The 25,069-nt window shown below is 53.5% G+C and overlaps 1 protein-coding gene across 4 annotated transcripts; it reads left to right on the forward strand.

Annotated features, from left to right (window-relative positions):
- The first annotated feature begins 2,625 nt into the window (after positions 1-2,625).
- On the forward strand, positions 2,626-25,067 carry Rarg (retinoic acid receptor gamma). 4 transcript variants are annotated; one of them, XM_078014600.1, is made up of 10 exons: positions 2,626-2,889; positions 3,580-3,646; positions 8,485-8,810; positions 19,439-19,587; positions 19,771-19,912; positions 20,578-20,738; positions 20,934-21,110; positions 21,703-21,907; positions 22,370-22,528; positions 23,784-25,067. In XM_078014600.1, the coding sequence occupies exons 3-10, from the start codon at positions 8,627-8,629 to the stop codon at positions 23,981-23,983; spliced, it is 1,377 nt and encodes a 458-aa protein (XP_077870726.1). In that variant the 5' UTR covers positions 2,626-2,889; positions 3,580-3,646; positions 8,485-8,626; the 3' UTR covers positions 23,984-25,067. The 4 variants fall into 4 exon arrangements, with proteins under 4 accessions (XP_077870726.1, XP_077870727.1, XP_077870728.1 ...); XM_078014601.1 differs by lacking the exon at positions 8,485-8,810 and having other exon boundaries at positions 2,627-2,889; XM_078014602.1 differs by lacking the exons at positions 2,626-2,889; positions 3,580-3,646; positions 8,485-8,810 and adding an exon at positions 8,900-9,270.
- Positions 25,068-25,069: the final 2 nt, after the last annotated feature.

Consider the following 25,069-nt stretch of genomic DNA (forward strand, 5'->3'; position numbering starts at 1 on the left):
ATAGGGCAAAGTCAGGGCAGTGGGGCAGATTCCCTCTCCTTACAGTCTCTCCTTTTGCTCTTTACTCTGTGATGAGGGAAGCAAAGGAAGCCTGGTCCTAGGGTACCCAAGATATCATTTCTCCAAGTTGCCAGGGTGACAGAGTGGAGCAGCCACAAACATCAAAGCCTAGAAACAGGCATAACCCCAAGGAAAGAGAAATGCCGACAGCCCCATCCACCAGTTTCCAGAGTGGGAAGCTTCCTCTTCCCAAACCTCCTCCTGGAGTCCCTGGACAGAAAGCTGGTTCTTCTGCAAGATGCGGGTGGAGGGAGGGGAGAAAAATTTGAACCCCTCTTCCCTGCTCCCCGACCTGCTGTGGCTATTTGATTGACTGTCAAACTGCCACAGCACACAGACCCCACTTGTGGGTCTTGAGGAGGGGCGGCAGAACTGTCGGGACGGGGTGGAGCGTTGCGATCCCAAGGGAAGGGGCCCATATAGGGCGGGTCTTCCTGGGCATCGCCCCCTGGATGCTGTCATTGGCTGGGGACAAGGAGATCACCAGAAGGGAGGAGCTACAGTTACCCAGACGGATGGATGGACAAACGCTCATCGCTCATCAGAGACAAAGACAGAGGCAGACAAATTGACAAACCAAGACAAAGGAGAAGCCAGAGACAAATGGAATTCTACAACTCACTCTCCCCTTGGAATCTACACCAAGAGTTTTGTGCCCTGTTTTAGCTTCTCTGTCCCCATCTTTTACCCCAGTCACATAGTCTCAGCTCTAGTTCTTGGTATCTAGGACCAGTCTCTAAACTCCTCTAAAGAAGGGGAAAAGAAAAGTGAAGAGAGGTGATACCCAGTGGAGACTGTCATGGGGGTGGTGCCTGGGTTTGTGTCAGAATGCCCGTTCACGGAGGGAGTGGTGCATTTGCCTGGTTCATGAGGACAGGAGACTCATTCACTGCAAACCAAGTTCAGATGTACTGGGCAGGGATGGGGGTGGGGGGATTAGGGCCACATTCCCAAACCACAACTGGGCCCGCCCTCCTTCCCCCAGGCACCATCAGGACAAGGCAGGAGGGGTTAACTTTACAGTCTTTTGGCAGGATCCCTTCGACACAGGCAGGGTGCCATCCCACCCCAGCCTGGACACCAGGGTCCAACTCCCTGACAGCCGCCCTTCCCACATTGCTAAGAGCTGCTCCCAGGGTAACCAGCAAAGTCAACAGGAGCCAGGCCACCTGGGGACGGGACCCTGGAGTACCTATTCCCAGCTCTCCTCAGCTCTGGAGTGAAAGGGAGGGCTTGTCTTCACCCCTAATGACATCTCTGGTCTCCTGAGATAGACATAGCATGCTTCTTCTTTTCCTCTCTCCTTCACCTAACTCTGGCTACCAAAAGTGGCCTTTCCCAGGAGGGAGGATACTTGGTCCCCAAGGAAGAAGTGAGGACAGAGCAGAGTAATTCCTGTATGGAAAATGTGACGTGACCCAGGAGCCCATGCTCCAGGTGTTGGCCACCCTGGGAGTGTTGCTGGGGAAGGTTCCTTTGGGCTAGAACCTAGACTAGCCCCTTTAAAGTTTCCTTTCTCCTCTTCCTCTCTCCCAACCTCAGTCCCTGTGGGAGCCTTTAGGGTCTGTGCACAGACCTTGGGCTTCAGATCCCTTCTTTTCTCTGGTTCTGTGCTCAGCAGAATACAATGAAACTGCTGGGTTCCCACTCTAGGTGAAGAGTTAGTCTGTGATGGTCAGTTGAAGTCTCACGTGTGTCCCATCAGACACAGACACTGACTCTGGGCTTCCAGAGACCCAGAGTCAACAATATTCGTGGCGCATCTACCAGGCAGCCAGGCAGGCCTGGAGGGCTGAGGCAGACACGCCCTCAGCCTGGGCTTTCTCCCTCACACCCAACCCAAGGCTCCTCCCACTCCCAGCTACAGATCATCCTGCCTCTCTCCCACTGCTCCAAACCAAATCCTAAAGGTGGGGACAATATCAGCAGCAAGGGACCCAAGTGCTCCAACTTCTGAAGTTTATTTCAGGCAGGGTGAGAAGGAGGAGGTCTATGAACCCATGTCTCAGTACCCCTACAACCCTCACTAGTTAAACCAGTTCTCTCCTGGGGCAAAGGACTGCGGAGGCAAGGGGGAGACCTGCAGGTGGAGGATAAGCAAAGGGTAAGGATATCAGCTTCAGCTCCAGCATACTTCTGCCCCATCACTCACTCCACCCTTAGGAGGACGTGGACACGGTCCCCATTGCTTATCCTGGGAGGTACTAGACACTGGCCTTTCAGAACACAGCCCGGCCAAAGACAACTCATCTAGTCCCCCCAAATGGCAGAAGGGGGAAAAGCGCCAGAGAGAAAGGGCTGGCATCATGGGGTTGAGGACACCGACCTCCTCTGCCAGCCTTGCCCGGCCTCCTTGGGGATGGAGCCAGGGAAGCCCAGCAAATGGGAGGGGCACAGACCCAGGCGTCCAGGGCCGCCCCGCCCAGCCCCCTCACCCAACCCCCGCCCCCCAGCCCCAGGGCACCGAGGAGGGAGCTGGGCAAGGGCAGGCGGCAGGGGAGGGAGGAGCGAGGGCGGGAGGAGGAGGAGGGAGCCGGGCAGGGAGGGAGGTGGGGGGGCAGGGAGGGAGAAAAAGAAAGAAAATATTTTCCGTGTCCCCGCCTGCAGAGTCAGTGTGCGGTTTGGGAGAAAATGTGTCGGATATTTTGGGGCGGTCACGTGGGCGGGCGGGCTCCAAGAGGCCCCGGGACAGTCCCAGCCTAGAGCCGTGCCCCCCCTGGCGCCCCCCATTACTGCGAGCCCCTGACACCGCGACGCTCCTTCCCGGAGACCGCCCGACGCCGGGACCTCGGGGCTCCGCGGCCTCCCTTCCCCGCCCTCCCCCTCCAGGTGAGTCAGGCGGGGAAGCCGGCTCGCCCGCCCGCCCGCCCGCGGACGCCCGGGTCCTCCGCTGAGGTGGGCTGGGGGCGGCGGCGCTGCGCAGCCACGCTGGTCCCTTCCTTGCCGGGGCTGGCCAAGCTGTCTGTAGGACTTGCGGGGCCTTTCTGCCCCGACTGGGGTCAGCTGTGATGTGAGAAAGGAATGGGAAGATTTTAGAGAGGCTGGGGATGGGATGGGTTATCTGCCCTTGAATTGGGTGAGTAGTGCGGGGAGAGAGTTTGGGGAAGAGTCTGCAGGCAGAGGGGCATCTGCCCTTCTCTTGTGCTTGGAATGTGAGAGAAGACTGGGATTCCCTCCAGTGGGAAGAGACAGAGGCCCTCCGGGCTCTAAGGGGTGGATTTGATGGTTCAAGCTGGTGAGTTCCTCCTTCCCCAGTAGAATGGCACAGCTTGGACATCAGAAGGGCAAAGAAAGGTTGGCTTAGCAAGTGGTCTTGGCTGCCTGGGTCTAGGAGTTGGAGGGAGGAGAGGGGCCTGTGAAATTTCCTTGAACTGCCAGTGCAGGATTCCGTGTAACAAAGTGGGGGATCCTCTGCAGTAAGGGGAGCCCAAATGGAACAAAAGAAGAGCAGGAATACTGGAACAGGGAGCCAGGAGTCCTAGTCTTGGAGTCCCATTGACGCTGCCTTTCTGTCTTCAGCACTTACAGCCCAGTCCCCTCAACCTGACCCAATATGTAGGAGGGAATCTCTACAGGTGGCCAGAGGGTAAGAATATACACGCTTGGTGATGATGGTTGGGACTGGGCAGGGAAGCCTGAGGAGGGGTCTATATGGCAAGAAGCTGAAATATTTGTCCCATTTTAGGACTTATGTCCTGGGCAGCTGGGATACAGTCCTGAAATCTGAGGTAGCAGCCCTTAAGATCACTCCTTAAATGTTGGGTTGGGGTTGAGGACCACAGCCAGTGTCCCATATCCTTGAGGGAAGTAGAGAGAAGACAGGGGAAAAGGTGGGGTGGAAAGTGTGTGCAGGGTGCCTGGAACTTGGGTATCCCAAATAGACAGTCAGACACACACACACACACACACACACACACACACACACACACACACACAGTGGCTTAGAGCCTGGTAGGCAGTACAGGGCACTCCCCCCAAACCCGGCACACCCCCACCCCTGGCTCAGAAAGCCACCTAACTGGCACCTCCAGTTCCCCCCCTGCCCCACCCTGCCCGTGCCCTCCGATGCCCACACACATTCCACTGGCATTGCCTGCCTGCCTCCTAGGCACTGCCCCTCCCTGGGGCCAGTGGGGTGGAGGGAGGGCACCTGGGGATGAGAGGTGGAGACTCAAGGGTCTGGACTCCCCCAAGAGTGGCATAGGGCCAAGGAAACTAGGCCCACTGCTGCCTCCTGGTGAGTAGACAGAAGGCCCCAGCTAAAGCAAAGGATGCCTGGGTTCTTTGCCCAGCCTGGAGATGGGGTCATGGAAAAAGGTGGTCGTGTTTATACAGAGGGGAGGGGGGCAGCGGGTGGAGAGCAGCCGACAAGAGCAGCTTTGTTCCAGGCTCTGGAGCGGGCAGGGCAACAAGGAGACGCCCCCTTCCATCCGGCAGCCCCCTTCATCCATGCCCTCCCCTCAACTCCACCTCAGCCCTAAGAGGCAGCATTGTAAGAGCCCCTTTCTCCTAGTCAGTTGCCCCTCCCTCTATCTGAGGTGGCATCTGGAGAAGAGAAGTTTTCTCTCCTTTCCACAGGTCCCCCAAAGAACCAAGCATCTAGGGCCCTTGTTTAGGATTTCCTTTTACTTTGCACTGTCTTTAATTCCTTGCTGTCTTCCTCTACCCTAATTGAAGACCTTCCCTTCCCTTCCCAGCCTAGGTAGATAGACTGATGCTCAAAGAGGGGAGGATTCTCTGTCTCCTTCTTCTATTCAGTGGATTCCCAGGGCATTCTCTGAGGTAGTATAGGAGGAAGTCCAGGGAGAGTCGGCTTGTCCTTTGCTCTTTTATAGCCTCCTTCCTTGGTGAGAACTAGGAGTCTGAGCATCCCTCTGTGGGACCCCCTGCTGAAGTTTTCTATCCTACTTTTAAGGTCTGTTTCCAATCTCTAGGTGAGTGACAAAGATAATGGGAGTTGAAGCAGAGAGCCCCATCCCTAGTCTAAGCAGAGGCTGGGGCAGCTGGCAGAGGAGGGTGGGTGGGTGCTCTGCTAGCCTCTTACCCTTGGCATTGGAGGGGTTAATCCACCTGGAATGCGGCCCAGCCTGTTGAGCTATGGCCCAGGGGCCTCAGGGGCCCAGGACTCCTGGCTCCACCTGGGCTTAACCAGGGATGAGGACCTTATGGAATTGGGAAGGAAAAGGAGGGGGAGCCTAGGGGCTCAGAGCTCAGACTTTTAGGGCCTGATGAAACACTGGCTAAAGAGTTGAAGGGTCCTGGGGGTATGGGTCGTGCCTGGTGAGAAACAGGGTCTGCTTAAGCTGGATAGGATAATGGTGTTGGAGGCTGAGTTCCTGTAACCTCCATCACAATTTACTTAGGGCTTGAAGGCCAAGGTAGACAGAGAAGGAAAGAAAGAAAAAGAGCAGAGGTATAAACTAGAACTGAGATGTATTGGTACTAGAAGCAAATACAGATGGAAATAGATGCAGAAAAGCCTCTTGCCTACCTCTGTGCCTGCCACCCCATGGGCTCTGTGTGTTTCATTCTCTTGGTCCTTCTCTGTCTTTCTTCCTGTTATTCTATTATAGTTCTGGCTGGTAGAGTTACCTAGGCTGGGGTGACTCTCCCTCCCCAGCTCTTCAACTCCCTTGAGTAGTAGGTGGTTCTAGGGCTCCTGGGAAAGCCAGCCTTTCCCCTTCCAGAGCATCAGGAGAGGAACCACCTGCCAATCCTGAGATTCCCATTTCTCCCTCTCCCTGCTTTTCTTCCTATTTCCTGGGTTCAGGTTAAAAAACTTCTTGAGCTGGGCCAGAGTAACTAAAACGCCTGTAATCCCAACAACGGCTTAGAAGGCTGAGGCAGGAGGATCGGGAATGTGAGTTCAAAGTCAGCCTCAGCAGTTTAGCAAGGCTTTAAGCAACTCAGTGAGACCCTGTCTCTAAATAAAATACAAAAAGAGACTGGGGATGTGGCTCAGTGGTTAAGTGCGCTGAGTTCAATCCCGAGTACCAAAAAAAAAAAAAGAGAGAGAGAGAAAAAAAAAGTGTTGGGGATGTAACTCAGTGGCAAAGAACTTGTTTGGCATTAGCAAAGCCCAGGGTACAATCCCCAGTACTTCAAAACAAATAAACAAAAACAAAAAAATTTAGGTGAAAAGCTATGTTTGAGGGAGAAGGTGCAGAGAGAGCTTTCAGAAATAGGCAGCCCAGAGATAAGAATGAAAAGGAGGTGGAGCCGGGCTAGGTGGTACCCCCCTGTATTCCCAGCTGTAATCCCAGCGGCTCACTGGCTCACAGGCTGAAGCAGGAAGATCCCAAGTTCAAAGCCAGCTTCAGCAAAAGCCATGCACTAAGCAATTTAGTGAGACCCTGTCTCTAAATAAAAAAAAAGATACAAAATAGGGCTGGAAATGTGGCTTAGTGGTTGAGTGCCCCTCCTTGAGTTCAATCCCTGCTACCAAAAAAAAAAAAAGAGAGATGGAGAAGCAAAGTAAACTGAGGACAAGGAATTTTTTATTTTGTCTTGGCAGTGCTGGGGCCTTGTGCAAGCACTCTGTCCACTGAGCTATACCCAGGACAAGGAGTTTTGGGGCATCATAGTTGTCACATAGTTGTGGTCCTTCAATATCCATGATTTGAAGGAGAGTGTACAAGAGAAAGCTTAAGGATTGAGCAATGATTGGAGACAGAGAAAGATTTAGGAGAGGAAGGAAGAAGGAATATTGAGGAAGCTAGAGAAGGAAGGAAATGATTGAAAGAAAAGTATGGAGGAAGAGAAGATTCTAAGATAAATGATATATTTGCATAGCCCTTAGAATGTGCTCTGTATTATCCTAAGCATTCTATACATGTTAAATTGTTGAATCCTCACAATAACCTTATTGTGGCTGGCCTCTGTTTTTATTCCCAATGGCATATGAGGAAACTGAGGCAGAGAGATTAACTAACTCATCCAAAGCCCCACAGCTAGCAAGTGGTAGGGATGTCAGTTCAGTAGTCTGGCTCCAGAGTCTGGGCTCCTAGCCAGGCACAGTGGTACACAACTGTAATTCCAGTGACTATGGAGACTGAGGCAGGAGAATCACAAGTCTGAGGCCAGCCTCAGCAATTTACAGAGACCCTGCCTCAAAATAAAAAAATTAAAAAAAGGGCTGGAGATGTAGCTCAGTGCTAAAGGGTTCTATCCCCAGTACCAAAAAATAAAAATAATAATTTAAAAACAGAATTCAGGGGTTGTATAGCTCAGTGGTTGAGCGCTTGCTTTGTATGTGTAAGACACTGGTTTCCATTCTCAGCACCACATAAAAAAATAAATAAAACAAAGATATTATGTCCATCTACAATTTTAAAAAATTAAAAAATAAAAACAAAACAGAGTCTGTGTTTTATTGAACCCAGGGGTGCTTAACCACTAAACATATCCCCAGACTTTTTAATATAAAAAATATGGAATATTGAGGCTGGGTCTTACTGAGTTGCTGAGGCTGATCTCAAACTTGTGATCTCCCTTGTCTCAGGCTGCCCAAGTCACTGGGATTATAGGCATGCACCACCGTGCCCAGCTAAACTCAGTCATTTTTGGTGGGGGAGGTTCTAGGGATTGAACTCGGGGACATTCAACGACTGAGCCACATCCCCAGTCCTATTTTGTATTTATTTAGAGACAGGATCTCACTGAGTTGCCTAGCACCTCACTTTTTCTGAGGCTAGCTTTGAACTCGACATTCTCCTCAGCTTCCTGAATGGCTAGGATTATAGGTGTGTGCTACTGCACCCTGGCTAAGCCCAGCCATTTTTAAAAAATGATATTTCGGTTAGGTAACACAAGCCTGTAAACCCAACAATTCAGGAGGCTGAGGCGGGAGGATCACCATATTCTTCTCTAGAAAGGTGAGGTGTAGGGCCCCAAAGTTACAACAGAGATATGTTTGTGTGTTTTTTTGTTTGTTTGTTTGTTTTGTTGTGCTGGGGATGGAACCTAGAGTCTCATAGATACTAGGCAAGTACTGTACCTCTGATCTATAACTTCTGGCCTGAAAGTTTAAATCTCTGTGCCACCACTTATAGCCATGTGACCTTAAGCCAGTTATTTAACCTCAGTTTCTCATCTCTAAAATGGGAATCATAATTCCTACTTCATGGAATTAGTGTGGTATGAGGGTTAAGTCAGATGTCTAGCCCAGCTGTGTGTTTTATGATCACTTCTCAGTCAAGGAGGCCTCTTCACCAGAAGTCCTCAGACTGTCAATTCACCTTACAACCTGTTTACTCCTCCCTGGAACTAATCTGAAGAGTTTCTCAGAGCCTGTACAATTCCCTCCCTTCCCTCTCGACCACACAAAAGGGCCCTGAGCTAGGGCAGTGTAGGCACTGCACTGAGGGCGGGCCATGGGGCTTGGGACCTCAGAGTGATCACTCTCTCATCTTTCTTTCTCTTTAGGATCCTTGGAGACCCAGTGGGCAGGCCAGGCAGGGTGGGCACGGAGCCTCCCAGGCCAGGGCAGTGGGCATGGGCGGGGGCTGTGGCTGAAGACCACCCCCGCCCACTGCAGACCCCGGGGGATTCCCACATCGCAGCTGCCATGGCTACCAATAAGGAGCGACTCTTTGTGGCTGGTGCCTTGGGGCCTGGATCTGGCTACCCAGGGGCAGGCTTCCCCTTTGCCTTCCCAGGGGCACTCAGGGGGTCTCCACCATTCGAGATGCTGAGCCCTACTTTCCGGGGCCTGGGCCAGCCTGACCTCCCCAAGGAGATGGCCTCTCTGTGTGAGTCTCAGGGATGTGGGGGGATAAGGGCAAATGGAAACAAGAGGGTATCTGGAGGGTGGAAGATGTAGAACACTGGCATCCCTGTTAGGAAGGTGGGCGGGGACCTAGAGAGAGGGAGCTGGGTGAGAAGGTGGAGGTGTGGTCTAAAGCAGTAGTGGAAAGCAGTGAAGAGCAGTAGTGGTGGTGAGGAGGGAGTTTGGATGTGGACTGAAGGGAAATGTTTGCAAATGAGAGTTCTTCTGTTCAAACAGGATGGTGAAGTAGCAGGCCTAAAATCAAGAGGTCTAAACATGGCCCCTGTCTGTCATCTAGCAGACGGAGCACCTTTGTGTGGACAGCCCCTGGTGCAGTCTAGTGTAGTCTGAGGCTGCTGCCTGCATGCAGTTGGAAGGATGAGGGACCACACTGGGAAGTCAGGGGATCTGGGAGGCCAGTCAGTTGGCTCTGTGATCAAGAGGTAAGATTGTTTGGAGGCTGCAAAGGGAGGAAAGAAACCTAGTCACAGATGCCTAAAGATGTGTGGTATCAGGAGACTCTTCTGTTAGGTTCTGGAGAAATTAGAATCAGCCATGAAAAAAGGTGTACCATAAGCCATCCAGAGAGATGGAGGGGGTGTTCCAGAAGTATCCTCTCCTCCAGCCACATGGTTCTGGACTCCTCCTCTCCCTCCAGGTCTGGCATGGTGCCTGCGTGCTGTGCAGATCTCTACTTGTCCCCCAGGCTTGCCTTCTTTGGGTTAAGCCTTTGAGTGCTGACAGCAGGCAAGGCTTGGGCTTCCCCTGCTTCCTCAGGGACCCCTCTCTGCCCACTTGGTCATTGTTCCTCTTGGCCAGACCATTACAGGTGAAGGTGCCCATGAGCTGGAGGGTGGGCTACAGTTCTGAGGGGTAAAAAGTCAGCAGGTAAGCTAGTGAAGAGAAGACCTCAGTTGGAGAGAGGGGAAGGTGACTGGAGGAGAGAGAAAGAGAAAGGGAGGCAGGTGAGAAGAGACACAGCCTTTATAGCTGTATAAGCTTAATAAGCTCAGAGGCTGAAGTGGAAGAAAAAGGTCCTGCCCTCAGGAGGGGGCACTGAGAGGATTGTGTATGCACTAGACTGGACTGACAGCTCCTCTGGAGTGTGCTCATTTGGAGAAGATGTGTGTATCCCCAACCATATGTAGTTGTGTGTGTGCAGCATCTCCCTGAGACTCTGCTCATGTACAGAATTCCAGTATGTGCAACAAAGAGTCAGTGTGAGGAGAGAGGAGGTATTTAATATGGCCGCTGACGGTGTGTCTGGTGTTTGGTGAGGTCTGCCAGTGGCATGTCTGTAGTCCAACAGGGCTTATTGAGTAGCATGCAGGTGAATGAGAGAGCACAAAGCCTCCTTTTTGGAAACTTCAACTGGGCTTTCCCCTACCTTATTTTCACCCCATGAATCTGTCCTAGGGATTGGGGGAAGTGGAAAGAAACCACCCTCTCTCCCTGTGAATGTACTTGTAGAAAACCATAGAACTATATCTCTGGGGACTTGATTTTTCCACATTTTGGGAGAGGCAACTAAAGGAATTGAGGTAAAGGGGGAGAGGAGAAAGAAAAAGAGTGGGAAGAATGCTGAGAGTCAATGGCCAGTCCCCAGTGACGTTGACTGTTGACTTTTGTCTCTGTGTCCTGAACACATGGAGGCCAAGGTCAGGATATAAAGGGAGATCAAGGTAGGGGAAGGGGCACCAACCCCAAAGGCTTCTCTGAAGTAGTGGGGCTGAAGGGAGAAGTCTGAGGGAGGAGCCACAACCAGGGCAGGTAGCTGGGGAGGGTGCGGCCTGCAAGGAGGGACAGGCCTGGGCAGGGAGGTCGCAGGTGGGGTAGGGAAGAGAGGAAGGCTTGGGTCCAGACAGCTTGTGTGGGGGTGGAACACACAGATTCTAGTGCTAGTACAAGGGAGATGATGGTATTTGGGCTCTCATAAACCTCCCATGGGAGATTAACTGAAGGGCAAGAGTGCCATCTCTCATTTCTCTGACATGCTGTCCCTTTTGGCTAGGGCAATCTAATAGGGAGGGATTAGAATGCTAAATCTGATGCCCAAACCATCCTTACCTTGAGTCTGCCTCTCTCATCACTCTTTTACCCTCTGGACCACCCTCTCTCTCACATAGAATGAGGAAGGAGCCTGAAACTTCTCCCTAGGGCTGACTCTCAGATCTTTTTGTAGAATCTCCCTGCACCTCGGGACATCCTTGTTGAGTCTTGCTTCCCTTCTTGGGGCTCTCTTCTGGCCTCAGTGGGTGAAAGAGAACTTAGAACTGTACAGTGGAGGAGGGGAAAGGTGAGGGGAGCATGTACTGCTGAGATAGAGGCAAGCATGGGCCTGTGTGCATGGAAAACAGAAGGCTGTGTGTGCGCATGCGTACCATACATGCATATGCATGAAATGCATGGTGTCCATTCCCCGTGTATCTCTCTGTTTGTGGACATTGTGTGTTGTATATTTGCTTTATCAGGACTACAGGGAACAGAGTGTGCTAGGAGGGAAAGTAGGGAAGGGAAGCATTGCTCTCCTTCCTGTCTTGAGATAATTGTGGTACTGGGAACCTGGATATTTTTCCTTTGAACCTGGTGATAATTGCCCTAGCCATGGGATCACTATCCCTGGGGAAGGGTGCCCAGACTTCACCACATGTGGGGAAACTGAGGGCAAACTGGAACAGAGAGAAAAGGAGTCCTACTGAAAAAGGAACTGAAGAAGGACCCCCAGACCAAAACAAGATGAAGGGCAGCTACACAGGCAGAAAAGTTGAGGGTCAGAGAGAGCCAGGCACTTGGAGAAGGAGCAAGGAGAGCAAGCGGGTGGGTAAAGGTGGCGAGAGGCTAGGCGGCAGCAAGGCCTCCTCCAGGAAAAACCCCAGTGACTGCCTCCTTCCCCTCCCCTACTGGTCTCTCCTCCTCCGGCTCAGGCTCCAGCTTCAGGCCGACACAAACGGGGCTTTGATTGCAACAGGAAACCTCTCTGGCGGGGGGAGCTGGGCAAGCCGCCGCTGCTGGGGCCCAGGCTGCACCCCCCTCTCCTGGCCCCCTACCCAGTCCCAGCCCCCATCCTGCCCAGCGCTCCTCACATCCTTGCTTTGGGCCTCGTCCCTTATTCACACCTCCCTATCCCCTCCTTTTTCTGCTGCTCCCTCCTCCTTCAAAGACCCCTCCCATTGCCCTTCAGGTGGGACTCCACTGTTAGGACTTACCCTTCTGGGTGGAGCCTGCTTCCCTTTGAAATGCCCCTTCTTTGGTTTTTTGAGGGAGGATTTTGGAAGAAAAGGAAAATTTAGCATGAGGGATTCATAGCCAGTGATCCTCAAGCCTCAACCAGAAGGTGGCAGGGTGGGCAGGGGTAGGGATGTATATGGAGTTAGTTGTCCTGGGTTCTTCCCCAATCTTGGCCAAACTTGTCTTTCCCAGGGTGGTAGGGCTGATGGGGAGACCTTGCTAGGGTCTGAGTGCAAAGGGCCTTGTAAGTGTGTGAGGGGTATACTGTCTTTGCCTCTGGGGCAGGCCTTTGTGGGTATCTAGCTAGGAGTGGGGGTGCCCTGGTGGTGGGGATCATAGGAAAGGGGTGAGTCAGGCAGCAGCCCCCCCTCATACTTCCAACAGACTGGCGGAGAACATCTGGTTCCCATGAAATGCTAGAAGGCTAATGGGTCTAATTGCTGCAATAAGGGGCTGGGGAAACCATGGGGAAAAGAGGGGGCACTAGATCCCCCCATCTTGCCTTCTACCCAAGGCTATACTGCCTATCCAGAATAGGGGGTTGGGGTTGATGAGAAGAATGTGCCTGACACCCTAAATAGCCTAGATCTAAGGCCCCTTCTCCCTGCAATGTCTGGGTAGCACACACAGATGGGGTGGTGAGGAGTGGGTGCATTTGGTGAGGAAAAAGGGGGGCTGTAGAGGACTCATGGCTTCCAGGAGCCCTCCTCCCCCTCCTCCGGTGCCCTCCTCCCTCCCTCCCTCCCTCCCTGTGGCCTGGCCACTTCTGGTTCTAATTACCAACCAGGCAGGCCTGACTTAATTGGGACCTTTCAGATTTCTGAGGGGAAAAGGGGGGCGGGAGGGACAGCTGACAGCCTTAAGTTGACTAAGCAGGGCTCTTTCCCCTTGTTTTGGGGGTACCCCCCATTTTGCACTTTTTTTTTGCGCTGGCAATATCCTGATTCAGAAGCCCATCCCCTCTTTTTTCTTTTTCATTGTGGGGATGGACTCAGAAATGGGGTGTTTGAGGTTGAAGCATGAAGGGGGAAGCTCACCCTGGGTTGGAAGAGCCCCGCATTCCCTCTCCATTCCTGCTTCAAGCCGCGCCCCCCACCCTCGTCAGCCGTGCCATCTCAGCCCCCCCTCCACAATTCAGGCCCTACTTCACAGCCCTGCCCCCCTCAGTCCCTGGCAGCCACCCGGGCCCCTCCCCCGCTCCCGCCTTCCTTGCCTACTCTGGCACCCCTTCCTGTTCTTTATTCTTCCAACAGGCGCCCCACTCCTGCAGCACCCCAGTGCGTCCCCCCCACCCGGTACAACAGATTCTTGGAAAAACGTGCCCCGCCCTTGCCCAGCCACAGCCGCCAGGCGGGGGAAGGGGTCGGGCCGGGTGCCGCTCCCGCTCCCCCGGCGCTCCCCGTGTGAGCGGCGCTGACAGAGCCGGCTGGGCCGGCCCGCCGGGCGGCCGGGCGGCCGGCGGGCGGGGCGCGGGGGAGGGGGTGGTTTCCGGGAGTCGCCGCCGCTGGCGCTGTCCCGGGGCCAGGGTCCCCGATTCGGCCCGGCCCAGCAAGGGCAAACTTCTGACGTGGCCAAACCCCCGCCCCCTAGTCCCCTTCTCTGTCCGGCGGGAGCGCCCAGTGCCGGAAGGGGCGACTAAGGGAACAGTGAGGCGGCCCTTGAAACTCAGAAGGGCACTTAGTGTGGCGCTGAAGGGAGGAGGGGGCAGTTACTGTCTATGGTAGGGGAATAAATGACCCTGAAAATAATGATCAACAGCGTAGGGGGCATTGACCCTTTGGGCACCTGGCACGTTAGAAACTTGGGGGGATTGGCATTTAGGGGGCAGTTTCATCTAAGGCGCAGTTGGCCCGGTATGGACAATTTTGGGGTAGTTTTGGGCTCTGAAAGTGAAGTTAGATTCTAAAAGAGGGCATTGAGAGAGGCAGTGGAGGCGCTCAGGGAGTGTCAGTCGCGGGATGGGGCTTCGGGGACTTGAAGGGAGTCGGCCCAGGACGCAGCAGAGGGAGGACAGCTTAGGCTTGGAAGGGTGGACTCTCCGCTGTGCTGGAGGGGGCGGGGGGGGGGGGACTCCGCAGCGGCTCTGGCGACGGCCTGGGCGGGGCGGGGCGGGGCGGGGCCGGGTCAGAAGGAGGTGAGCGCGCCCGGCCACCCGCCCCGAGGGGGGTTCCCGGAGAGTTCACGGCGGGAGCGCGCTCCGGCCCTTGGACCGGGGGTGGGGTGAACGGGAAGGAAGGAGGAGGCAGCGCGCGCCGAGCCGCAGGAATGTACGGTTCGGCCCTGTAGTGCGCGCGCGGAGGGAGAGGGAGGAGCCAGGCCTGGGAATGAGGGGGGTGGAAGTAGTGCAGGTCCTCTGGAGAGCTGCAGCGCGCGGAGGATCTCCACGTTCTCCTCTCCCAGTCATCCTTAACACCCCTGCCTGTATTAACTTGTGTGAAAAAGGAAGGGTTGAGGAAAGCGGGAGAATCCTATGAAAGGAAATGCGTGTGCTTGGTTTCTCCACTCCTTCCCCCAACCCCGACCTGGGCACGCGTGCAAATGCGTGCAAATGCGTGCAAAGCTTCCAGGCTGTGGAGAAAGAATATTTACAAGCATTCTCCCGAGCCACATGGGTTTGCACAAACGTGTGCACCTATGAATTTGTGTGCGTGCAGACATGCATGTGAGCTATTGCATTTTTGCAAATGCGTGCTGCCTGCCAAGATAAATGCATGAGTGGATGGCTGTAGGTCTGAGCAAGGGCGCGCGCAGCGCAGCGAGTATAGTATGTGTATGTGTGAGCGCTCCTAGTTCTGCTCATCTTGGTGCCCGGCCCCCTTCGCTCTCCAAGCCCCACCCCCCACCCTTCCAGGCTTTGCTTTTACAAAAGGTCTCCCCAGTACTAGCTGCTGAGACGCCCAGAGTGAGCGGGACCCAGCTGAAGCGGCAGCCCGGGCTTTGTGCCCCGCCCAGTCCCTTACCCTTGCTGGGGATCCCCCTCTTCCCCGCCCTCCCCTTACCCCCCATGCAGCCCAGCGCCCTATGCTAGCCTTTCCCCCTCCCCCCCTCCAGGAGCGGGGCGCCGCCGGGGGAGGAGGGGGAATCGGCTGCGGGTCCTTGGTGTTCTAGCACCCAGCTTCCCTCCAAGCCGGGTCGCGATGTACGACTGCATGGAATCGTTTGCCCCGGGTCCGCGACGGCTGTATGGAGCGGCCGGGCCCGGGGCCGGCTTGCTGCGCAGAGCCACCGGCAGCTCCTGTTTCGCCGGACTTGAGTCTTTTGCCTGGCCGCAACCCGCCAGTCTGCAATGTAGGTACTCGAGCCCGGAGGTTGGGTTTGGGGTGCAAGAAAATTTGAGGCTTACCCTTTCCGTGTGTGAAGGTTGGAACTGGGGTGCAAGTGGAGATTCTGGTCCTTTCTATGTGAAGTACTGTCCCTTTAAATGCGGGGGCTTCAGCGTCTTCTTTGCGTGTGTGCAGTAGTGTTTAGAATGTGTGTGGTTTATATGGTGGGTGATTAGCTAGGACTTGTCGTTGATGCACTCCAGAGTTCCTGGAGATAGGGAGAGACCGAGGTGTGTTGGTAGTTTGTGCCTCCAGGTTCTGGTCCCGGTTGGATATGGCACCTAAAACCATGGATGGCATTTATAATGTCCATGTGCGAAGTTGGAAGTGTAAATAATATTACTTGCAGAGCGTGTGACTCCCTGGTGTGCGCCTTGCGTTGGTAATGTGGGTGTGGGAGTAGGGGGTCTCAGCGCACTGTCGCTCTCAGACTGTGTTGGCAGATCTGCATGGCCCTGTGTGGGGATGTTTGTGGCGTGAGGCTGGGAGGGTGTGTGCCCCTGTGTGGCTGCGGGGGCGGTTTTGGAAAGTGCTGTGTCCCAGAGTGCATCCTGTGTGCCCTGCGTGTGGAGTGCTAGGGGTTATGCACGTAAGAGGGTAGGAGGTGGGCTCTGCCCCCACACACACACATACACACACACACACACACACACACACACACACACAGCTTTTAAAAAGAAAAAAAGCTTGAAAACGTTTATTGGGTTGTATGAGAGAAATAACTTTTTCAATGACTCCAACACACAGCAGGAAGCGAAAAGTTTAAAGCAAAGTCTGGGTGTGTGATGGGGGGGTGGCCTGGAGATGACAGTAGCAGGAGAATGGCACGACTAGAGTCCCCAAATATCCACCTTCCCCCTCTGTGAAATGGAAGATGCCAGGCGTGGGGCCCTGGAACCCCTTTCCAGAGCGGTAATAAAAAGCTGGGGACTGAGAGGCAGTAAAAAATGAAGTCCAGATGAGAGGCGGCTTTGAAGCCTGGGCCGCAATGCCTGGCGGGGGTAGGGCGTGGAGAGGGGCCGGGAGGGGAGCCTGGAGCACCCCCCAATTTACCTGGGGCTGGGACTGCGCTCGCAGTCCGGGTGCGCTGGGCTGGGGGACCTGGGGCTTGGGGGCACGCTGGAAAGGGGCGGGCAGCAGGCGGGGCGGGGCGGCTGGCGCAGGGGGAGTGCGCACGCCGGGTCAACGAGCCCCCGCCAACGCGCCTCGCTCCTTGGCACTCGGCTGCGCTGTTTACAAGTTCAGATTTTTTTTTCTTTCGTCTTTTGGTTCCAGGGCAGAGCTGCTCAGATTTAGCAACTGGGAAACTGGAAGAGGGAGGTGGCAAACAGGAGACCGTACTTTGGGTGGGGCGGGGCAAGAATTAAAGAGTGCCATTTAAAGGGTGGAGAAAGCATGGAACTATTGCTTTGCACCAAAGCTTTGTGAATTCTTAATCTTCTCATTGTCCAATGGGATGGGGAATTGGGATATGTTGAGGGGAATGTTTTGAGGGGCAAAGAATCTTCCAGGAGGGATTTGGAGGGATGGGGGCTGGGCAGAGGACCCAATCCTTATTCAGGCCCCTGAAAGCCCCTTGGACTACGCAGGCAGGGTGTTGTTGCATTCAATTTGGACTAATAATTTTGACCTCTGGGATCCTGGTGGGCTTACAAAGCCAGTCTTAGGCCTGTCTCCACGCAACTTTCAGAGAGGGTTTAGAGAGGGGAGCACTGTGTCTTTGTGCAAGCTTCCAGGCTTTGGTGTCCTGGTGCTGTGCTGGCAGGCTGCTGTGTTTGGTGGTAGAGCTGTGCACTTGTAAATGTGTAGCCAAGTGCTGGGTGTTGTGTGTCAGCCTTGTGACTTGTCATCCACTCCACGGTATGACTGGAGTTAGTGCCTGAATGCGGGTTTGTGAGTTCCTCTGTGCCAGGATTGGGGCGGGGTTAAAGGAGCCTTTGTTAATATGTCTGCCTCTGTGCCCTGTGTGGTGTTGGCCTGTGAGAATGTGTATGTCTTCTAGGAGGTGTGTGCTAGATTGGGAGTCTAGGCTACTCAACTTTGGGCCTCGCAGCTGGGAGCATTTACAGCCGGTTATAAAGAGTTTGTTTGAAGCTCCGCTCAGCCTGGCCAGGAATTTCCTCAATTTCAGCAATTTGGGCTTTAAAAGGAGAAAAACACAGAGCCCACCCCTGCCTCCCCAGCAGGGGCCCCTGCCCAGCCTTAGAGCAGCATCCCTGGTGGGGTCTCAGCCCTGGGCAGAGAAGGGATAGACCTCATTTGCTTCCCAGCTCTCCACTTGCAGACTGACCTCAGAGCCACTGGACCGAACTTTAGGGTTGGGGGATATGATATGCTAGAGGGGTGTTGAGAGAATGGTGACAGTACCACTTAAATGGGAAAAGCTGCCCCGGGGTGGTGTCCCTGGGGCCCCCAGTCTTATAATTGGCTGGCGCTGCCCCATGCCAGTCTGACCGCACCCAGGCCCTTGCGCAAGAGGAAATGAGGCAGCGCTCTGCGGGCAGGGAGGGCGGCAGCACCGGAGAAAGCACCACCCCACATACAGGCTTGTGGGCAGGACACTTACCCCTGGAGGACACCCGGGTGGGCGGGGGTGGGGGTGGGGGGGGTAGGGGGTGAGGGGAGGTCCTGAAAGGCATTCCATCCCTCCCTACATCTTTCAGCACCAGTCTCTCCTAGAGTCCCCTGCCCCCAGTTTTGAATAGTCTTCTGACACTCTTCTCCCCCTCTCCTTTTTCTTTGGGGAATCTCACTCCAGCAGGATTCTTATGCTAATTGTGTGTGTGTGTGTGTGTGTGTGTGTGTGTGTGTTTTGGGGGGTGGGGAGGGCTTCCTGCCTGTGGGGCAGTTGTAGGTGGCCTGGAACCCCTGCTTAGGACAATTCTTCTGTTCTTCTGGCTGCACTGGGGCAAACTTGTGACCATTTGGGCTCAGATTGTTAGGAGAAAGGTGTTCATGAGGTGGGTTCATGTGATACTCCTTAGGGAGGGGCTTGAAATAATTTGGACCCTCCAGGTTTAGGTAATAGGTCCCATAGACTGAAAATATTACAGATATCATGAGCCTCTGCAGATCAAATCAGCCACATACTCAACAGGATTTACTCAGCAGCCTCCTGCACAGAGTGCATCCTCCAGCTTGTGAACTGCAATGGGGTACTTTCAGAGGCAGTTCTGGATGAAGACAGCTTGAGAGAGGGTCCAGAGATAGTTTCCCTCCCCCATTAGCTCTGTTTACCCACCGTCACCATACTCTCCCCAACAGCTTCTAGACCTGAGAAATTTGAGCAAATACCTCAGTCTCCTGCCTCAGTTTCTGCAGCTCATGGCCACTTAAGTCTAGTCAGAGCACCTGAGAGCCGTACCTGCACCATCAGCTGGTATTATGGCACTGAGCCCATTCTGTTGTCTCTCATGGCTTCAGTTCGTTTAGGTGTGAAATCAGGCCTGTCCTCTGACTTACTTTCCTGACACCTGTACTCTCGTGGTCCATGGTCTCAGGGACTTCTGGAGAAAAGGACTTTGGTAGTTATTTTGGGGGCTGAGGTTGAGGGGAAAGATCAAGAATCACCTGTACTACTTGAAAGAAGTGAGGTTCTGTTCTCATTTCGGAGTGTCCCAGCAGGTCATCCAGCCAGTGCCTGCTGTAGGTGGCCTGTTATTGTCTTACCTGCCCCCACATCAATTGCCATCACCCCCACCCCTCCAGAGGGAGGGTGGTAGGAAGCCAGCTACCTGAAAGGATCTTCCAGAGTGACAGAAAGTCATGAGCATTCAGAGTTGCAGGGCCCTAATTCTTCTACCCCACCCTTATTATAATAGGGGGAACCAGAGGCCCCAAAAAGATAACTTCTAGGACGGCTTTGGTCTGGAATTTGGAGAATTGAACAGCATCATATAGGGCTAGGGCTGGCATTATTGTGGAGGAGTTGTGCAGGGGTGGGTTGGTGATGGCTATCACCAGTGGGCCAGAGGGAGGAGTGGGCATGGGGGTGGTGGTGATAGGGAGGCTTGGAGGTCTGGGGGGCCCTCCCCTGACCCTCCCATCACTGCCCCCACAGCGGTGGAGACACAGAGCACTAGCTCAGAGGAGATGGTGCCCAGCTCGCCCTCACCCCCACCACCTCCTCGGGTCTACAAGCCCTGCTTCGTGTGCAATGACAAGTCCTCTGGCTACCACTATGGGGTCAGCTCATGTGAAGGCTGCAAGGTGTGTACATATGGGGTGAGCTGATTGGGGATCCATAGTTACCTGGGACCCAGGTGCTGTATGTGAGTAAGCGTGTGTTGGGAGAGGGGCTATTTTGCATATAGGTGGTTAATAGATTGGGGCAGGCCTGGGGTATTCCCAGCACCCTGCTTCATTGACAGTCTTCTTTTCCCCCAACTCCAGGGCTTCTTTCGACGCAGCATCCAGAAGAACATGGTGTATACATGTCACCGTGACAAAAACTGTATCATCAACAAGGTGACCAGGAATCGCTGCCAGTACTGTAGGCTACAAAAGTGCTTTGAAGTGGGCATGTCCAAGGAAGGTAGGCTCCTATCACTCACTGGTCTGGACAGAAGCAGTCCTGTCCTGCCCTGTGGTTTCTTGTCTTCCCTCTGGCCACCCGCACTTCCCTGACCTCCTTTGTCTCCTCTCAGACCAGTCCTATTTGATTAGCTCCATTTACCCAAGAGGTTCTACCCTTTCCCATTCTCCTCTCTTCTTAACCCTTCCTTTGAATTAGTCAGTGGGTATTGGGGTTTCACATTCTCCCTGCTTCTTGGGGCAGGGGAGTGGGCTTCCCTCTGATGGTTCACTCTTTTCTGCTGTTCCCAGGACTGAACCTGAGATGGATCTGGGGTGGCCCCTCCTTTCCATCCCCCCCCCATTGTGCTGCCAAGGCTATAAGTGGATATCCTGCCGCCTGCATATCCTGCCCCCCCTCCCCAGCTCCTGCAGGGTGACAGGAAGGGCAGGATGGAGCCGAAAGGCCTGGAGAGAGAGCAGGGGCTGCAGGCCCTGGGTGGGGCTAGGGAGAGCCAGCCTGGGAATAGGAACTAACATATGAGATAGGGCAACTGAGGCACTAATTAGGGTGCCAGCGAATAGCTATTCATGGTAGGGACTGAGTACATTAAGTTAGGGTGAGGGAGGACATCTAAAAGGAGTCCCTGAGTGTTCTGACCCTCTCCTTGTGCCTCCACCCCTAAGCTGTGCGGAATGACCGGAACAAGAAAAAGAAAGAGGTCAAGGAAGAAGGGTCTCCTGACAGCTATGAGCTGAGCCCCCAGTTAGAAGAGCTCATCACCAAGGTCAGCAAAGCCCATCAGGAGACCTTCCCCTCACTCTGCCAGCTGGGCAAGTACACCACGGTGAGGAATGAGCAGAGCCCCAATGAGGGCAGGGACTGTGCCTTTTGGGAATGGTTAAGGGATGTGTAGGAGGCCATGGTTTGGTACTAGGGACAAGGAGGGCTACAGTAAGCAGAGGAGAGAGCTTGGGGTATTGGCAGAGAGAAGGGAACTTTCAGGGTAGCCTTTGCATCCTAACCTTCTCTTCCCACGCAGAACTCCAGTGCAGACCACCGGGTGCAGCTGGATCTGGGACTGTGGGACAAGTTCAGTGAGCTGGCCACCAAGTGCATCATTAAGATAGTGGAGTTTGCCAAGAGGTTGCCTGGCTTTACAGGACTCAGCATTGCTGACCAGATCACTCTGCTCAAGGCTGCCTGCCTGGACATCTTGGTAATTTAGGCCTATGGTTCTTGCCTTAGCCTGACCCTCATTTGTAACTTTCAATGATTCCTTGCTTCAAAAAGATTACTTTATCTCCCCCAAAACCATTTGGGACTCCCCATATCTCCTCTACCCAAGCTCACGCTTTCCTTTACTTGACTTGGGGCCTTGCACATGCTACACAAGCAATCTACTACTGAACTATAGTAGTAGACTTTTATTTTGAGATACGATCTTGCCACATTGCCTTGTTGGCCTTGAACTTGTGATCCTTCTGCCTCAGTATCTTGATTCCCTGGAATTATAGACATGTGTCACCATACCTGGCAACCCAAGCTCTTTTTGTCTTAGGCCCTGCCCCTAGGACCTATTCCTAGATTTCTGGATGCTCTGCCTTCTCCTGCCTTCTGGGGGGCTCCCTCAGATCCTCCTCCTCTCTGCTTTCCTTCCCATGCCTGTTTCAGGTTGCATTTTTTGGGGATCTAACTTCTTCATTTTCCATTCATTCCCTCTTTCCCTGTCCTGTATGAACTCCCCCCCCCCCGCCCCCACCCATCCACTTTTGCTACAGCACTAACTCTCCTTCTGCCCCCACCTGCAGATGCTACGAATCTGCACAAGGTACACCCCGGAGCAGGACACCATGACCTTCTCTGATGGGCTGACCCTGAACCGGACCCAAATGCACAACGCTGGCTTTGGGCCCCTCACAGACCTTGTCTTTGCCTTTGCTGGGCAGCTCCTGCCACTGGAGATGGATGACACCGAGACAGGACTGCTTAGCGCGATCTGCCTCATCTGTGGAGGTGCGGAGGCGCCCCCTGGCGTCTGCTCAGGCTCCTTTCCCACCATATTCCACACCTGATCTCTGGCCAGGTGGGAGGTCTTGGTGGTCTCTTCTTTTGGAATTGTTGTCCTTGGCCCCAGACACAGACTTAGATCCTGTAAAACTTCCTAGCAGCCTCAAACATAGGACATAAAAAGGGAGAAGAGCCAGGGGGAGCTAAGGAGCCCCTAAATACTGGTGTTGAGATAGTGATCTGGCTGGATGGATTTATCAGAGAAAGCCCCTTGCTAAACAGGAGAAGGCATAGGGCTTAGAGCAGGAGAGAGATCCTGGTAGGGCTCAGGAACAACAGGAGACAGACTGATGGGACAGTTTGGGACCTAGAAGCAGCAGGGCAGGACTGATTGGGGATTAGAAATGTGTCACTTTATACTCATTCTCTCTTCCTTTCTCTCTCACTCCATTGTGTTTGTCCTCATAGACCGCATGGACCTGGAGGAACCTGAAAAAGTAGACAAGCTGCAGGAGCCATTGCTGGAAGCCCTGAGGCTATATGCCCGGCGCCGGAGGCCCAGCCAGCCCTATATGTTCCCAAGGATGCTTATGAAAATCACCGACCTCCGGGGCATCAGCACCAAGGGTTAGTCATGAGTGAGCCCTCCCTGTCTGTGTTCCTAGAGCTGCAGGTCTTCTAGGTCACACAGCTGGACAGGCAGAGACAGGAACAGAGTGATTGAGAATCAGGTGACCTACATTAGAGTCTTAGTTTGGCCACATACATCCTAGTGAGAAGACTTTAGGCAATTTTAAAAATTTGTTTTTGCAGTGCTGGGGATCAACCCACAGTCTCGTGTATGTTAGGCAAATGTTTTACCACTGAGCTATACCCCTAGCATCTCCTTTACTTTTTGTACCTTGTTTTGATGTTTGTAAACTGGATTATGCTTACTATATAAACTAACTGTGAGGACTAAATGATTTGGTTCCCAATGTGTTTAAAAATGTGAACTAAAAATTCACTACTGAACTGGGCACAGTGGCACACACCTGTAATCCCATTGACTTCAGATGCTGAGGCAGGAGGATCACAAGTTTGAGGTCAACATCAGCAACTTAGAAAGATTCTGACTTGAACTAAATTAAAAAATATATATATTGGAATGTAGTTCAGTGGTAAAGTATCCCTGGGTTTATCCCCAGTACAAAACAAGGGGAAAAAAAAAAAGAAAGAAAGAAAAGGAAAATACAGTTCAATAGCTTCCAGTACAGCCGGATGTAATCCCAGAGGCTCGGGAGACTGAGGCAGGAGGATTGAGAGTTCAAAGCCAGCCTCAGAAACAGTGAGGCACTAAGCAATTCAGTAAGATCCTGTATCTAAATAAAATACAGAATAGGGCTGGGGATGTGGCTCAGTGGTTGAGTTCAATGAGTTCAATCCCCATACCAAAAAAAAAAAAAAAATTAGCTCCCAGTACAAAAAAAGTAAAGAAAAGAAAAATATAGTTCTGTAGTGGGTCAAAGCATTACATAACCTGTAATCTCAGCAACTCAAAAGGCTAAGGCAGGAGGATCACAAATTCCAAGCCAGGCTCAGAAACTGTCCCAAAATAAAAAGAGTTGGGGATGTGTGCCCTTGGGATTAATCTCCAGTACTGCCAAAAAAAAAAAAAAGAGAGAGAGAGAGAGAGAGAGAGAAAGAAGGAAGAGAAAAAGAAGACATCCTGAAAGAATGAGACAAATGGGCAGTAGGTATGGCAGAGAAGACCAGGTAGGAGTTCCCAGACCGGGCTGCGCATGCCCAAAGGAGAGTCATGGGCCAGTTGAGAAAGTTTAAGGAGGCAGCCCCAAGCACCATGTACTTCTACCTCTCTGAGCCTCTTTGCTTCTCCCTGTAGGAGCAGAAAGGGCCATTACCCTGAAGATGGAGATTCCAGGTCCGATGCCCCCACTGATCCGAGAGATGCTGGAGAACCCCGAAATGTTTGAGGACGATTCTTCGCAGCCTGGTCCCCAGCCCAAGGCTTCCAGCGAGGATGAGACTCCCAGGGGCCAGGGCAAAGGAGACCAAAGTCCCCAGCCTGACCAGGGCCCCTGACCTCCCCCTCTGTGGGGTTGGGCTCCAGGCAGCAGACTGACCATCTCCCAGACACCACCAGTGACTGGGGGAGGACCTGCTCTGCCCTCTCCCCACCCTTCCAATGAGCTCCTTGTTTTGCCAAAGTTTCCAGGGGTGCCTCTGTGTTCATCCCTTTTCCGCTCTAACTGGCTCCCTCTCCAATCCTGGGGGGCTGCCCTGCTCCCAACCAGGAGAGAGGACGGAGGGGGTGAGCCTGGGTCTGGACTCTAAAATCTCAGCACTGCCCCTCAGATGCCAGTGTCCTAGGCTCTCCAGGGCAGGAGGAAGACCCTGCCATACCATAGCCCCTTCCTCTGCCAGGTGCTTGGGTTCTGGGAGCAAAAAAGGAACACTAGAGACCAAAAGAAGGGCAATGGGGGGATGGGCTGAGCCCATCCTTCTCGCCCCTATCCTTGGTGCCTAATGCTGTGTGATGCACCTGCTGGTGCACGCTGATGCCCCATCCTTTTGTCAGGTCAGGATGGGGGCAGGCTGGGCCCTGCATTTCTGGGACAGGACCCGAGGGTGAAAGGGACAGATGCAGGTCTATTCTGCACCTCTTTGCTGGGGTGCAATGTTTACCCCATGTCCTCCGTTATAAGCCCCTCCTCCAGCCCCATCATGTGCCTTGGGCTCCTCCTGCCCCCATCTCAGCCATCGGGCAGGGGCCCTCCTACACTACAGAGGAGCCAGGGATCCCTCTCCTAGTGCCTTCCACCCTTGATCCCCAGAGCAGCTTGGCCCAGGGAGAGGAGATGCTGCTTAGCTGATCCCACCCTGACCCAGAGGAAGCCTCTATTTATTTATTAGCTTTTGTTTACACCCTGGTATGACCCCTTCCTCCAGGGGTCTTGGGAGGGGGAGCCCAGGGCCTCTGTGACCCCTCCCTTCCTCCAATCCCCAGTTTGTATTTAGCTGCCAAATAAGATTCCCGCTGGCTCTCCTTTTACTCTGGGGGGGTCAGGGTGCTGTCCCCTCCCCTCTGTTTACATCTCCCCTCTACCCCGCTGTATTGCATATTGCTGAGTTTTCTATTTTTGCAAAATAAAGTGATGGAAACTCATG

The sequence above is a fragment of the Ictidomys tridecemlineatus genome, chromosome 6 (genome assembly GCF_052094955.1).
Source record: "Ictidomys tridecemlineatus isolate mIctTri1 chromosome 6, mIctTri1.hap1, whole genome shotgun sequence".
In the NCBI taxonomy this organism is placed as follows: domain Eukaryota; kingdom Metazoa; phylum Chordata; class Mammalia; order Rodentia; family Sciuridae; genus Ictidomys; species Ictidomys tridecemlineatus.